This window comes from Squalius cephalus (assembly GCF_949319135.1).
Source record: "Squalius cephalus genome assembly, chromosome: 18".
Lineage (NCBI taxonomy): Eukaryota > Metazoa > Chordata > Actinopteri > Cypriniformes > Leuciscidae > Squalius > Squalius cephalus.
In genome coordinates this window covers 13,713,220-13,729,489 of record NC_137139.1, presented here as the reverse complement: position 1 = coordinate 13,729,489, position 16,270 = coordinate 13,713,220, and the positions used below count along the sequence as shown (strand labels likewise).

At 37.4% G+C, this 16,270-nt stretch overlaps 1 protein-coding gene across 14 annotated transcripts in view; it reads left to right on the top strand.

Moving 5' to 3' along the window:
• The window catches only part of sulf2b (sulfatase 2b), a 159,658-nt gene that overhangs the window by 105,186 nt on the left and 38,202 nt on the right, over window positions 1-16,270 (top strand). For 8 of the 14 annotated variants that reach the window (XM_079849781.1, XM_079849786.1, XM_079849775.1 and 5 more), the window contains 4 exons: window positions 8,294-8,532; window positions 11,161-11,400; window positions 15,002-15,153; window positions 15,563-15,732. In XM_079849781.1, coding sequence (XP_079705907.1) covers window positions 8,358-8,532; window positions 11,161-11,400; window positions 15,002-15,153; window positions 15,563-15,732 — 737 coding nt within the window. In that variant the 5' untranslated portion in view covers window positions 8,294-8,357. Of the gene's footprint in view, window positions 1-3,150; window positions 3,652-8,293; window positions 8,533-11,160; window positions 11,401-15,001; window positions 15,154-15,562; window positions 15,733-16,270 lie in introns of those variants that run through there. The other 6 variants (XM_079849782.1, XM_079849777.1, XM_079849787.1 and 3 more) reach the window with 3 other exon arrangements.

Genomic DNA, 16,270 nt, shown 5'->3' with positions numbered 1-16,270 from the left:
CACTATCCGCTAGCTGCCTGTCCCCTGAACTCACTGTAAAAAAACGCGGTCTCTGTAGACAGCCCAGGCTCCACAAATGGCAACAAAAAACAAACTGGCCCAGCCTGGACCACTAAACATAACAAACAGTGTTCCAGCCAAGAACCGACAAGAATGATTTGGGGGTGGGGGTGGGGGTGGGGGTTGGGGGGTTAGTGCGCGTGTACACGAAGGGGGGTGTGTGGGGAGTGGAGGAGAGAGAAGCATGAAGAGGGAAGTTAGCTAGAGGAGAGATGTCCTAACAACGACTAACGTTAAAATTGTATATTCTTGAGAATTTTGATATGGCCGACACACGACCAAAGAGATGACGTTCCGATGAACAAATAACAAAGAATAGAGAAAAGGAGAAGGAACGTGAAGTCCCGAATTTACATCGGAAAAGCGTTCAAAAGGTGGCGAGAACTCCGCCGGCAGAAGGGCTTCCAATCCGACATTCAGGTGGCCCTGTTTTTGCTGGACAGGTGGGTAAATCCAGTTTGTTTACTGTTTCAGGAAGCACGGAAGGGAGGAGGAGGGGGCGGGATAAGGAAGAGGGAGGGTCGTTTTGTTTGACAATACTTCGAACGTCAACAAGAAGTGACGTCACCCAACATCGCTTAGAGCACCTTTAAGTGGATGATTATTTATTTCATATTATATTATATTCTATATATTAGTGTAGTATATTCTATGCTATTTGATCTAAATAAATACTAAAAATAAAACATTTAAAACTAAGCATCACAACATTGTAATCTACAGTATGAAAAGTGAAATATACACTTTTGCTGAAAATGTATAACTAACAGTGTTATTAAATTGTTAGCGTGATTAAAGATCAACTTTAAGTAGGCCTATGTATAAAATTACAGCAAAGGTAACCTAAATGTAAACATAGGGGAATGAGCTGCAAAATTAAATACTGAAAAAAAAAGAAAATAATTAAATCTCTAATGTCGGCTAATAATCAATATTGTACCGATATATCATACCGGTAAATAAATCTCCAGTCCCATGTTTTTGGTTTTACCTTGTTGACTAGTTTGTTTACTAGTTGCTAGATGTGCATCTGCCATGCAGTGAGTGACAATGGGTTCATTGGATGTGATTGGACACACACACACACACACACACACACACACACACACACACACACACACACACACACACACACACACACACACACACACAGTAGCATGATAAGAAGAGCAAATGGACAAAGTTAATTAAAAAAGGCCCAGACAATTTGACAGTTCTTCTTTTCTTTCTCTCTTTCTGTCTCTCTGACAATAACAAAGCCACGGTCTGTTGAGCTCCTCACAGTGGGAACTGTAGCAATTTTTTCTGGAAATTCATAGCAGAATAGTTGTGGAATTAGCTGTGAATAGTGAAATTCCAGTTGGCTTTGCGGTCATAGACAGATTTCTGAAGTGCGTCTGGCTTTTTCGTCATTTCTGTGTGTGTGTGTTCATGTGTGCATGTTCATATGTGTGTGTGTGTGTGTGTGTGTGTGTGTGTGTGTGTGTGTGTGTGTGTGTGTGTGTGTGTGTGTGTGTGTGTGTGTGTGTGTGTGTGTGTGTGTGTGTGTGTGTGTGTGTTCAAGTACGCATGTTGAATCAATACCTCTCTGCCCCAGACGGCCATAGTCCATCAGCGTCTTTACACACAAAACCTCTTCTGTTATCTGGGCTTTATCTTGTATGGTTGTCTTTTACTCAGACCACTTTACAACACACATTTATCTCCTGTTCATAAACAGCAGCATTTAGCTAGTAGTAAATGTCATGCTAGTAGTCAAAGACATGAAATGCTTTTGGGATTTTAACACGTCCTGCGGTGTGGCAAGGTATACTTAATCTGAAACCATTTTATTTTCTTTGTCCTTACATTAATAAAATAAAAAAATAACTACATTTTTCAAACCACAAATCTATTTAAAATGAACTATGGAAATAAAACGAAACTGCTTAAAAATAGTGGACTAAAAAGATAAATCCCTCACACACACACACACACACACACACATATATGTATATATGAAGAGTTCAGATGCAAAAGCCTCTAAGTGCCATCTGAAATTTTCTTCTAGAATGATCATTTTTATCAAGCTTGTATATTTAAGTTCAGTAATTTAACTTAAATGGCAATGAAAATTACCTATGAATTGTCATTTAAGTGAAATTACTGAACTTATACGAGCTTGATAAAAATGATCATTCTAGAAGAAAATTTCAGATGGCACTTAGAGGCTTTTGCATCTGAACTCTTATATATATATATACACACACCTGTAATCTTGACTTAAAAAGACCATGGACATATTACAAATATGCAAATAATAATAATAATAATTAAATAATCCAAAAAATGAAATATACAAATATAATTAATTTTTATATACTTAGAATTGTGTATGTGTATATATAATATATTATAAATATATTTTTAATGTGTTATTATTATTAATAAATTAAATGTAACTATTGAAGGAAGAACATGAAATTAAATTTTATGTATACATATATAAAATATAAATAATTATAATATATATTATCAACAAATCTGTGCATAAATGCAACTTGCATGCTTCAAATGCATTTTCAACACAGCTGGCACAGTGAATTTCAACACCAATCGCATCCATTTGCATGCAGTTTGCACACACAAATCATTGGTATGTTAATATAAGCACCGTTTTTTTTTTTTTTCTGCAAATGAAACTGCGGCTATTGCAGTAATTCATCTAAATTTAAATGTGGCGGGCTTTCATTTAGAACTCATGTAAATATAAATAGCGAGGGCTTTGGATTGAGGTGCTTGTTAATATAATGTAATGTAAATGAATGTTCTTGTATGCAGAGCAGCGTGGTCGGCGGAGCATAAACGGGACGCAGATGGGACCCTCGTCCTCGGTTTTTGTTACGTCGCGATGCTCCGTTAACCCTTACAGAAGATGGGAGATGGGACGGGGTGAGAGGGATAATAAATTGAAAGCAGCAGAGCTCAAGGTTACAACACATCAATCCTGAGAGAGTGGATGCCGGAGATGAGACGAGTGGGAAAGGAATTATAGCAGGGGAGAGAGAGAGAGGGTGCGATAAAGCTAGAATGAGAGAGCCTGGGTGGGGGGGGGAAAGAGAAGAGAAGTGCAGAGAGAAGAGCGCACACAGAGAGAGAGAGAGAGCGAGAGGGATATAGCTACTGCACAGTGACCTACAGTGAGACAGATGAGTAAGTGCTGTGTGTGGAGTGTTACCACTGTATCTTGTTATCGAGGATCACATTAAGATGGTCCCGTAGCCCTCGCGCTCCGTATCTGGATATTTCTACTTCCATGTGGGATGAGCAGCTGTGCTGAGTGAGACCGAGGATCTGACATCAACACCATGAGGTACTCACGGAACAGGGGGATCGAGACGTGAGAGAGGTGTTTGAGAGTAGAAAGAGAGAGGGATGACAGTGATAACAAGCGGGAGATGCTGTGCAAGGTGGTGAGAGAAGAGGAAAGGAGATGTAAAAGGATGAAAGAAGTGGAGGAGAGGGTGTTTTCCTGAAAAGTGAAGTTAGGGGTTTGTGCCTCTGTTGAGGGACGGACCCTACATTAACCCAGATTCTGCTCACTTCAGGCTAGTAAGTTGTTTATATTCTGCTCCTTTTCTATTTTCTTGTATTTTGTCCTCTTAAACCCTTAAAGCTTTAAACTTAAATTTATGTTTAAACCCAAAACAATTTCAAATGTATAATTAAATGGAAATCTAGATGCAATTCTGATCAAAAATCAAAGTCTGAATGTAGTTCTGATTTGTATTTAAGTGAAAATACACGTCTTTAAAACCAAATTCAGATTTAAGTCACTGTTCACATTTAAATCCAGATATCATGTTTACATTAAGTGCACATTCAGATACAACTCCGATATATATTGAAATCAAAATCAGGATACAATTCGAATGCATATTTAAATCCAAATTCAAATACAATTTGAGTTCACTGTTCACATTTAAATCCAGATGTCAAATTTACATTAAATGCATATCCAGATACAATTCAGATTTATATTTAAATCAAAATCAGGATACAATTCAAATGTATATTTAAATCCGAATTCTGATATTTTGAACTATTTTGAGTTCACAGTTCACATTTAAATCCAGATTCAATTCAAATTTAAATTTAAATCCATATTCCAGATAAAATTCAATTGCACATTTAAATCTACAGTAGATCCAACTCACATAATATACAAGTACATAACAGTTTTTGTTTGTTAATTCCTTGAAACATATCTGTCAGTACTACATTAAATTTGAATTGGAATTTGATGTGTATGAGGATATAAAGTCAAACATTTTCAAATTCAGAGCAGATTATAAAAACGGATAGTTCCGACTCTAATTTCTGATTGTAAAAGCACTATAATCAACGCACATTCTATATAATTGCGGCAATTTGCTGCTGCTTTGCAACCACAAACTATATTGTTTGGCTGAATGGCAGATTATGTCAATAATAAATGTAACTCTTTACTGCACATGGATGTTTATAGCATATGCTGTTTTGTGTGGCCTGAGAACATGCCTTTTAACGCAGTCTTCTCATAGCTTATTTGAACATTTTCCGCCTGTTTTGTAAATGGCAGAGTAAACGCTTCAAAAGTCTCTGCTCAAGCCGTAATAGCAATATTCGGTATATCCTGTTCTTTTGTATATAGTCATGGAGTAAAACCCCTGTCTTTACTGTTCCTGTGAGAACTGGCAGTAAAAGAGACTGTTTCGGCCTTTCTCTCTCTAGTGGCTATGAGCACAGTATTCGTATATTGTGTTTTGGACAAAAGCAGCTGTAGTGTGAAATCTCTAGGAACGCAGAGACAGTGTACAGTATAATGTAAGAAAGCCAAGGAAAGAGCGAGAAATATCCAAGGGAATGAGAGTGTTTGAATGTGAAATGTGTTTTGCAATAGCATCAGATCTCTTGAATCGTGGATCTTCTCTGATTCATCTTATGTTAGACTCCAAATACACATGTAAGGGTCGGTCGTATCAGCTGGACGTTCCTCATGCTAATTTTATCTGTGCCGTAAAATAAGAGAAGCGCAGACCATGTGGAACGAAAATAGAACGTAATGACTGAACGCAAGCCACCTATTAGACTCTATCATGTGCTTTATAATTTCCCAGAATCCTTTCAAAATCATGCTATGCTGTCATTGTGAGTATAATTATATTTAGTGGACCTTGACGACCCTGGTCCAACGTTTCAAACATCAGAAATCAATTGGCAGAAATCAATTCTCTCTTCTTCTGTCGGCCGTTCTCGCGGTGTTAAAGGGGCTTCACGATCGGAGAACACCGGAGAGTAAGAGTTTCATCACAGAGGAATCTTTCTATCAATACACTATTGGTTATGCAGAGAATAACATTGGGTTGCGTTTGACAGGAAATGTGTTGTATTTGATCGCAAACTCGTGAATCAGGCTGTTTGAATAGAGATGGAGGAGGTGTTTGTGTGGCTGTGTGATTTGGGGTTTGTGATTTGTCTCCTCAGAGACTAGTGTCTGTTTTCATCCCTCCTTTCTTTTTCTTTCTTTCCTTCCCTTCTTTTTAAATGCTTTCCTTGAGGCACACAGCTGCCTTGGCATGAAAAGCAAAAAAAGTCAGTTGATTACAGACAAGCGTAATTTGTACAGATTGATATGCAATTTTTCCGAAAATTATCCTATTTTGCATTTTTCCTAATTTAATACAATCTAATTCAAATGATAAAATCAGCATGGCAATCTGAGGGAAAAGTTGAATTTAAAATAATGTGAATATCAGAGTATTAATAATAATTTGCGCTTTTGCTTTAATGGCAGCAGAATGCACAAGTTTAAGTGTAAAACCTGATGATCATATGATTTGAGAAGTATCTTGTGCTTTAATGGAAGAACATCTGACCACATGATTAATATCACATGTTTACTTAAAGGATTAGTAACCAAGGAAGAGAAGCTGAAATATTTCTATTCATTTGACATCATAATGTTTCTTTGTTTTATTTCCAGCTTTGAATTCGATTTTGAATCTCAGTGTTTTTGCAGGTTGGCATAGAGTGTATGGTTAATAAGTCGTTTACCCTTTGGCATCATCAAATTAAAGGGGATAATTTGTTGTTCTCATTCAGTGTAAATGTGAGTCGGCTAACTTTTGAAAGTAAAGTCTGTCATGCAGTTCTGTGTTTGAGCGTAATTAAGGGAATTAATTCAGTTCTGCCATCTGTGTGTCAAAGCAACAAAGCTGTTAGTTTAGTCTGATTTAGCTTGAATTAAGCAGTTAATAAGTGTAGGCTGACATCTGTATGTTGAGTTCAGGATAAGAACCGGTACATGTTCAGACAGTCAGGAGCGAATTCACAAAAAAACGTGCCACTCAATTATATTTCAGTGCAAAAACCTGCGTCTTGTTCACAAATCATCCACAGTCCAGTTTAACCAGATGTTTTCTGCACTGCTTTGTGTATGATTCATTTTTTTAATGCATTATTTTGGCATCAAATTAAGTAAGGATACACAATATATCGATACCATAGTGGTTTTCAGATTTTACGATTTTTTTTATATATATTGGTGTTGGTAAATCAGTGTTAGATTTTTCATGCTCATTTCCTCCTATGCTTGTATTGTCTTTGCCATCACCTAAAGCTCATTCAAAGTTAATTATTATAAACTATTTAAAAACAATAATTGAATCACACTGTTAAATGATCCAGCCTTTGTGATGATTTCAGCTGATTCAGATGATGGCAACTTTGGATTTACATTCAAAATTATTAAATATTATTCTTATATTGTAATATTATGCTTATATTGTAATCATTGTGAGCACAAGTTGTAAATGCTGTCCAACACGTTCGCTGTGTCTGCTTAACTGATATCTCAGAATATCCATTTATATCCAATTATTTCTCAGAATATCAATTTTTTCATTCTGTACAGTATGATGTTGCAGTGCCTAAATTCACTCGTAGCCTTTAAAACAGTTGATTTTAGTTTTTAGTGTTTTATTTTTAATTTATTTGGACAAAATCGTATGGAATTTTAATATCAGGCAACAGTATCAGAGGAGTATTTCAATATTAAAGAGTCGCTGTGCGGGATAATTGTGTGAAAGTGAAGTTCTCAGCATGGATTTGCTCTTTGACATCTTCACGTCCTCCACCTCTCACTACACCTCTTCAGCTCAGCCTGAGTCCTCGGGTTATTGCTCTCAGGCTTGTTCATGCTCTCCAAGTTTACCCCCCTCACACAGATTAGTCCCTGCTGTGTGCGTGGTGTGTGTATTTAGCTCATGGTGGGTAGCAGTGGGTGGGGTTTTATTTTCCAACACAGATTAGCAGCTGAGAAGGGGATTCCATCCTATTAAATTATTCATGCTCAAGAAATGATTACAGTGCATGAAACAGCATTGTGCATCAATAAAAGCCTTACCCTAGATAGCGTGTGTGTGTGTGTGTGTGCGTGTTCCTAATTCACTGGGTTCAAATTAGATGTCGACCATAATATAAATTCAGTGAGAGACGGCTTATTCCAAATACTGTTAATCATCTCTCATGGTGGAAAGACTGGATTGATATCTTTAAGTTAAAGGGATTGTTCACCCAAAAAAGAAAATTGTGTCATCATTTTCTCATTCTCATGTTCCAAACCTGTATGATTTTCTTTCTGTAAGATATTGTGAAGAATGTTGGTAACCAGATAGTTGACTTCCATAGTATTTTTTTCCTACTATTAAAGTCAATGGGTGTCTGGTTACCAACATTCTTCACAATATCTTCTTCTGTGTTCAGCAGAAGAAAGAAACTCATACAGGTTTGGAACAATTTGAGGGAGAGTAAATTATGACAGAGTGAACAATCCCTTTAAGACACAAAGACTCGTTTTTTCTTGGATATGCGAATGTTAAAGGAACATTCCATTTTGCAAACATTATGAGATTGTTACTTTTGAATGTTCTCTGGACATTCTGTAACAAGTAACATTTAAAAATGTTAGACAAACATTTTCAAATGAACGTTTCAGAGAGAGAGAAAAAAAAAAGAATCATGTATGGATAATGTTTTTATGCTAATGTTATGTTTATGGCTTGAACAATTAAGGTCATTAAAACTTTACCATAAATACAATCTTTAAACCGCGTGCGGTCACAACCCCAATGTTTATAGTCTGAAATTTCTGCCTCATTTCGGGTTTAAAACTGAGTAAAATGAACTTGTCTGTTTCTCGTTTTCCCTATAGGTGTCACAAGGTGAAATCAGCATAGTGAGCGTGAGCCCTGAGAGGGTCCTGAGAGTTTCTGTCCATGGCGACGCAGGGGCTGGTGTCCCGGCTCCTGGTGCTGCTGGCTGTGTTAGCGGTGGCTCATGCTTCCGTCTTCCAGTCCAATCAGAGACTGAAACCACGGTTCCAGCGAGACCGGCGCAACATCCGCCCCAACATCATCCTCATCCTCACCGATGACCAGGACATTGAATTGGGTGAGTGGATCACAAGATTTTTTTTTTTTTTTGGAGCTTCCTTAAACTCCCTTAACCATTATTAAACACTGGGCCTGATTTACTAACAGCTTGCTCCAGCGCAAACCCTCTTTTAGTGTTAAAAAACAACTGTCAGGATTTATTAAAGACACGCAGTGGAAAATTAGCGCTGAAAATGCGTGGACAGGGTTATTTTTGCGGCTGATCTTATTGCATATGCATTTGTAGAAGTTTCACTTTCAGGTGCAAAATTTATGGAAGGAGAGTTTTTGAATGAATCATGCAAGGTGATTTACTAAGGTTTGTGCTCATCAATGTACTGGTATTTGTGCCATTATTTAACACCCAAAAAAGCACATCTAAGCTCTTGGTAGATTGCGTTGGTCATTATGGAAATGATCCGGCTGAATCTTGTGTTCTTTAATTTGCGTGCAGTAGATCACGTGCAGAACTTTCCACTCCCATCTGAGCTTTTATGGAATTGCGCTCTCACGCTAATTTGCCCTGTTTAGTAAATCTGGCCCTTTTATATGGCAACCGCAATACAATAAATGACACCAACGTTCATGATTTTTTTAAATAATAATTGTATTAAGCTATTTTTCAACCATACAGTTACAGCTTAACTTTGCTATGCACCTTTAAGTGGAATTCAATTGGCATTTTTAAAATGTGTATATCACATTTAAACGCAGCTCATTCAATCATATTTTAAAGCCAGAATAATTTAAATATACACTTCTGTTAAAACCTTTGCTCAGTAAGATTATTAGAATCTTAGAAATTAATACTTTTATTCAGCAAGGATGCATTGAATTGATCAAAAGTGACAGTAAACACATCACAATTGAGAAATGCTTTCAAATAAATATTCTTTTAACATTTTCTGAAGGTCACTGAAGGATCATGTGACACTGAAGACTGGAGGAATGATGTTGAAAATTCAGCTTTGCATCATAGGATTAAATTATATTTTACAATATATTACAATAGAAAACGGTTAGTTTAAATTGAAATAATATTATATTACTGTACTTTTACTATATTTTGTAATCAAATTAATAGAGCCTTGGTGAGCATAAGGGACATCTTTCAAAACCACCCTTTTGAACGATATTGTATTGCTACTCCAGTGTATTCTGACCTAACTACTTGTAAAAAATGTCACACATTCTTGTGCTCCAAAAACTGAGCAGTTCTTTAAGATCTCTAATGGTTTTAACAAATGAGATCTCTCAGTCCAAACAGGTTTTAAGTATGAGATGGAACTAATGCTGAAAGAGCATTTGGTTCTGTTGAATGCATTTGAGTACTGTATGTGAGAGCTCATTTATTTTTAATTTTTTTACAAGCAGCTGTGTCTATGTGATCAAAAAGAGACATTTTTGGCTTTGTCAAAGCGGAAGACAGTGATTCAATTAGGAAGGAAAGTCCCCACAGTTTATACCCACACACACGTTGTGTTTTCATATTTTATGGGGACTTTCCATAGACATAGTGATATTTATACTGTACAAACTGTATATTCTCTCAACTTACACTAACTCTACCCCTAAACCTACCCATCACAGACAACTTTCTGGATTTTTACATTTTCAATAAACATCACGTATGATTTATAAGCTGTTTTCCTCATGAGGACCAAAAAATGTCCTGACAAGAACAAGGATTTATAATATTGCCATCTTTGTGGGGACATTTTGTCTCCTATAAGTTATACCTGAACCACACAGACACACATTTAAAGATGAATGTGGCAGAGAGATGACTGTCCATATGACGTCTCGTCTCCTCTTGCACACTCGTCTGTGTGAACTCTGATTTTTTGTTGCCCATCCATACTGACATTTGCGTGTAAAGTTCACAGAGGATTTTTGCCGCCTCTATGTTTGTACTGTATGTGCTGACCTTTCTGCATGAATCTGTAGAGGTGTGGAGATCCTGTCTGAAAAGGTCAAACTGAACTAGACTTCCTGTCTCCGATTATCAATTGAGCCAATCAGGATGTAGGTTGTGTGGGTTTACTTAGCTATACTTTGTTTCCCAGACATCATTTATATTGTGTTAATCTATTAATAAAAATGAATTATTGTGCATTTTTTACTGTAAATTTTCAAAATTGTCTATACAATTATGTCTATTTTAATGTTTTGGAAAGAAGTCTCATGCTCATTAGTTATATTCATCGGTTTATTGGATGAAAAATATTGTAAAAACAGTAATATGTCATACATTTTATTTGAACAAGAGAAGGTCAAATAAATGAAGGAGCAGAAACAAAGGTGTTTATATTCTGTAACTTTTAATAAATAGTGTGTGACTTGAATATAAAGCTTGTATCATATATCTCTAAACATACACATTCACACACACACACACACACACCACTGGTATCATATGATCTCCCATGTTGCAAACAATCAATACATTTCCTCTTAAAGGCTGGAATGTCACAAACAGAGAATTAATGAAAGAACTGGTATCTTTATCCTGTGGATGTCATAGTGTTTTGTAGAGGAAGAGAAAGAGAAGAAGCCAGTTCTCTTTGAACTAGGGCAGTTAGTAGAGCTATGTCACCTTTAGTAATAAATGATAGATCCTCTCTCTCTCTCTCTCTCTCTCATCCAGGCTCCATGCAGGTCATGAATAAGACCCGGCGGATCATGGAACAAGGTGGAACGCACTTCACCAACGCGTTTGTCACCACACCCATGTGCTGTCCGTCACGCTCCTCCATGCTGACGGGGAAGTACGCCCACAACCACAACACCTACACCAACAACGAGAACTGCTCTTCACCCTCCTGGCAGGCACAACATGAGCCGCGCACTTTTGGAGTTTACCTCAACAACACTGGCTACAGGACAGGTGGAGACCATACAAAACACACAATAAAAATAATTACTTGGTTAAACTGTCATGTTATTATAGAGTAAAATACAGTGGTGTGGAGTGCAGTATAGCAGAGTAATATAAGGCATTGTGATATAGAGAAAAGCATAGTGCATAGTATTTTAATAGAGTAGGGTATGAATGTAGAGGCATGTCACATGAAACAGGGGAGCATACAGTATAGTAGTGTTTGAATGTTATTTTCACATGATAAAGTATAGCATAGATTGCAGCATAGAGTAGTGTAGACGAAAGCAGTCGAGTTGAATGAAGTGGACTAGAATAGCATAGAGGTGAACAGAGTAGACTAGAGTGGAATAATGCTTAGTAGTAGCTTACTGGAGAAGAGCAGAAAAAGAATTGGTAGACTGAAGTACAGTAAAGGGAGATTGGCCTAGAGATGAATAGAATAATGTAGAATAGATTAAAATAGAGTGGCATAGATGGAAGTAAAGTAGAACTGAGTTATGTAGACTAGATTAAAGTAAAGTAGAATTGCCTGGAGATAAGGTAGAATATAGACGGTTTCATTCTATGCTACTCTACTTTAATATAGAGTAGAATAAAGTAAGGTAGACTAGAGATGAGTAGAATAAAGTTGAGTAGCATAGTATGAAGTAGAGTAGAATAGTTAGGTAGACTAGAATAAAGTAAAGGAGAATAGCCTAGAGATAAGTTGAATAATGTAGACTAGATTAAAGAGTTGCATAGAATGAAGTAGAGTAGAATTGTTTGGTAGACTAGAATAAAGTCAAGGAGAATAGCCTAGAGATCAGTTGAATAATGTAGACTAGATTAAAGAGTTGCCTAGAATGAAGTAGAGTAGAATTGTTTGGTAGACTAGAATAAAGGAGAATAGCCTAGAGATCAGTTGAATAATGTAGACTAGATTAAAGAGTTGCATAGTATGAAGTAGAGTAGAATTGTTAGGTAGACTAGAATAAAGTCAAGGAGAATAGCCTAGAGATAAGTTGAATAATGTAGACTAGATTAAAGAGTTGCATAGAATGAAGTAGAGTAGAATTGTTAGGTAGACTAGAATAAAGGAGAATAGCCTAGAGATCAGTTGAATAATGTAGACTAGATTAAAGTAGAATAGCATAGAATGAAGTAGAGTAGAATGGAGTTGAGTAGAGTAGACTAAAGTAGAGGAGATTGGTCTAGAGATGAGTAGAATAATGTAGACTTGATTAAAGTAGAGTGGCATAGGCTGAAGTAGAGTAGAATAGAGTTGAGTAGAGTGGACTAAAGTAGAGGAGATTGGCCTAGAATGAGTAGAATAATGTAAACTAGATTAGATTAGAGTAGGATAGACATTTTTGGACTAGACAAAATCACAGTGTATCAGCAGTGTCTTTAAGATCACCCTATCATATTCTTATACCCTTTGATGATTATCATCTGAAAACATCTAAAACATACACCAAAGCAATGTGATGCATAATCTATTCCTAATAATAACAGCCTGACATGAATGTTGAATTAATTTAATAGATTGAGCTCTCATTCATCTGTGAGCTGTTTCATCAGTCAGAGTTGTCTGTTGGGCTTTTCACTCACTTTCACCAGAGATTCAGTGTGGCAGGCCCCCAGGTCTCTCTCTCTCTCTCTCTCTCTCTCTCTCTCTCTCTCTCTCTCTCTCTCTCTCTCTCTCTCTCTCTCTCTCTCTCTCTCTCTCTCTCTCTCTCTCTCTCTCTCTCTCTCTCTCTCTCTCTCTCTCTCACTCACTCACTTTCTCACACACACACACGCACACGCACACGCACACACACACACACACAGTCAAACACGCTCTCACAGGCTCTTGCACGAACATTGACATAATCTGTCTCTAACAGATGATTTTCATTAAACAATTCCTTTGGGCTGTAATAGCTGTGTGTGTGTGTGTGTGTGTGTGTGTGTGTGTGCGTGTGCGTTTGATTTATATTACATTGTGGGAACCAAATGTCCCCACAAGGATAGTAAAACCTGAGATCACCTCCATTGTGAGGACCAGCCAGCGGAGGGAAATGGGTTAATAAACATACTAAATTATATTTTTTTGAAAATGTAAAAATGCAGAAAGTTTTCTGTGATGGGCAGGTTTAGGGGTAGAGTTAGTGTAAGGTGATAGAATATACAGTTTGTACAGTATAAAAACCATTAAGTCTATGGAGAGTCCCCACAAAGATAGTGACCCAGACGTGTGTGTGTGTGTGTGTGTGTGTGTGTGTGTGTGTGTGTGTGTGTGTGTGTGTGTGTGTGTGTGTGTGTGTGTGTGTGTGTGTGTGTGTGTGTGTGTGTGTGTGTGTGTGTGTGCGTGTGTGTGTGTGTGTGAGATGTGATCTGTTTGTGACACAGACATTATCCACAACTACTCTGTGCATGTAAACATAGAATCACCAGCTGTGAATGGTATGCCTGTATACACACACACACACACACACACACCTGGCAGCAAGTCAGGCTTTTAGTGGTAACAGTGATCCATTAGAGCACACTTCCTCTTGGAGAGAGACCGGCTCTGACCAGCATCCCCTCTAATGTAACATTTCCAACTCAAATCTTCAAGCAGCTCCCTGTCCTCGATTAATCTACATATTTTTAGTATTAAAAGTTTTTCTTTTTTATTCTATTCTCAATTCTACTCTGTTGTTCCCATCTCTTCTCAGCCATACTGTACTATATTCTGTTCTTCTCTACTAAACTATACCATACACTATTCTACTATACTCTGTTATACTCTTCTAACCTCTTCTCTACCATACTCTACTGTGCTTTGCTATACTTTACTTTGTTTTACTATACTCTACTCAACTCAACTCTATTTCACTCTATTCTGTTTGATTCTATCCTGTTCTACAATATTTAATTATATTCTACCATACTCTACTATACTGTACTTCTACTCTACTGAACTGTACCCTATGCTATTTTACTCTTTATTTTACTCTATTCTATTCTTCTTTACTCTGTTCTACTCTACTTAATTCTTCTCTACTGTGCTCTGTTCTCTTCTGCTCTACTCAACTGTACTATACGTGTTTCTACTCTTCTGTTTTGCTTTACTATATTTTACTCTTCTCTGTTCTACTCTTCTCAACTCTGTTTTGCTCTGCTCTGTTCTACTCTATACACTATTCTACTCTACCATTCTCTGCTCTTTTCTGTTTTTCTCTGTTCTGTTCTACTTTACTCTATTGAATTATTCTATTCTATTATGTATGTTCTACTATACTTAACTCTACGTATACTCTACTGTGCTCTGCTCAACAGACTCAACTGTACTGTAATTGTTTCTACTCTTCTGTTTTACTATACAATACTATTTTACTTTATTCTGTTCTACTCTACTCAACTTTATTCTGCTTTTCTGTTTTACTCTATTCTACTCTAGTGTACTCTGCACTGTTCTATTCTATTCTGCTCTACTCTTTCTTGTCTACATTCTCTGTTCTAACCTACTCTACTGTACTCTTTTCTGTTCTGCTCTTCTCTACTATATTTCTTTCGCTTGTACTCAACTGTTCTCTCTGAAACACTGAAATGTGTCCTGAAATGATAACCATGCTCTCTTGTGCTTGTGTTTTCCCAGCATTCTTTGGGAAGTATCTGAACGAGTATAATGGTACTTACATTCCTCCGGGCTGGAGGGAGTGGGTCGCCATGGTGAAGAATTCCCGCTTCTACAACTACACCCTGTGCAGGAATGGTGTCCGAGAGAAACACGGATCTGAATACTCAAAGGTCTGTGTGCAAGGTGCTCAATGATGTGGAACCCTGTCTTTTCTTATTGCATCTCCTCTATTCATTTCTTTCCATGTTTTCATCCATTCTTTACCAGTTTGATTGATAGTCTTGTTAGTCTGATTTATAACAAAGTCAGACCTTTCCCTGTCTGTCTCTCCCACACTTTCTCTCATTGGTTCTCCCTCAAAGGTCGGTCTATTTTGTCAGGGTTCATCAGTCTCTCTTTTGCTTAATCTAAGCTCCTTTTTTTACCATTCATTGCAGTGACTGGCATTCAAGCTCTCTGGCAACAGAAAAGTTTGCTTATGAGTGGGCTATATGTGTGTGTATTTTAAGCTTCTGATTAACTGATACTAAAATATTTTAAATCAGTAGATTAACGATCCGATCTCTGTATCCCTTGTAGGACTACCTGACAGATCTCATAACCAATGACAGCATCAGTTATTTCCGCATGTCAAAGAAGATCTACCCGCACAGACCCATCCTGATGGTGATCAGTCACTCGGCCCCACATGGCCCCGAGGACGCGGCTCCTCAGTACACCACTGCCTTCCCCAATGCATCACAGCACATGTGAGTCCAAAACACTATTGTAGGGGTGTTCAAAACACTGTCCTGCAGAGTTTAGCTCCAACTTGTTTCAACACACCTGCCTTGAAGCTTATTCAGAGATGGTCTTATTATTGGGAGATACGAGGTTCCATGGCTCTACCATTGGAGATAGCGTAACGGCTAAACTGGATCACGTGTGCCTTGATAACCAATCATATTACAGCCTTTACGTCATTGAATTTTTTTGGAGTTGTGAGACAAACATGTTGAGATTACAAGATCAGCCAAAGGGCTTTCCTCACAAAAGCGCTTTATTCAGCGTGAAGGCTCTCCTCCTTTAACATCCATTAAAAAACGGCCTCTTGTCTCCCTCCCTGGTTGCAGGCTTGCTTTCAAGTGGCGTTGTTCTAGTATGCCTAGTAAGACCCCGATTAGCTGGTTCAGGTGTGTTTAATTGGGGTTAGAGCTAAACTTTGCAGGACAGTGGCCTTCCAGGAGCCCTGATCTATTGCATAACATTTATTTTAAAAAGGTCTGAAAAATTGCAGAATTTTAGAAT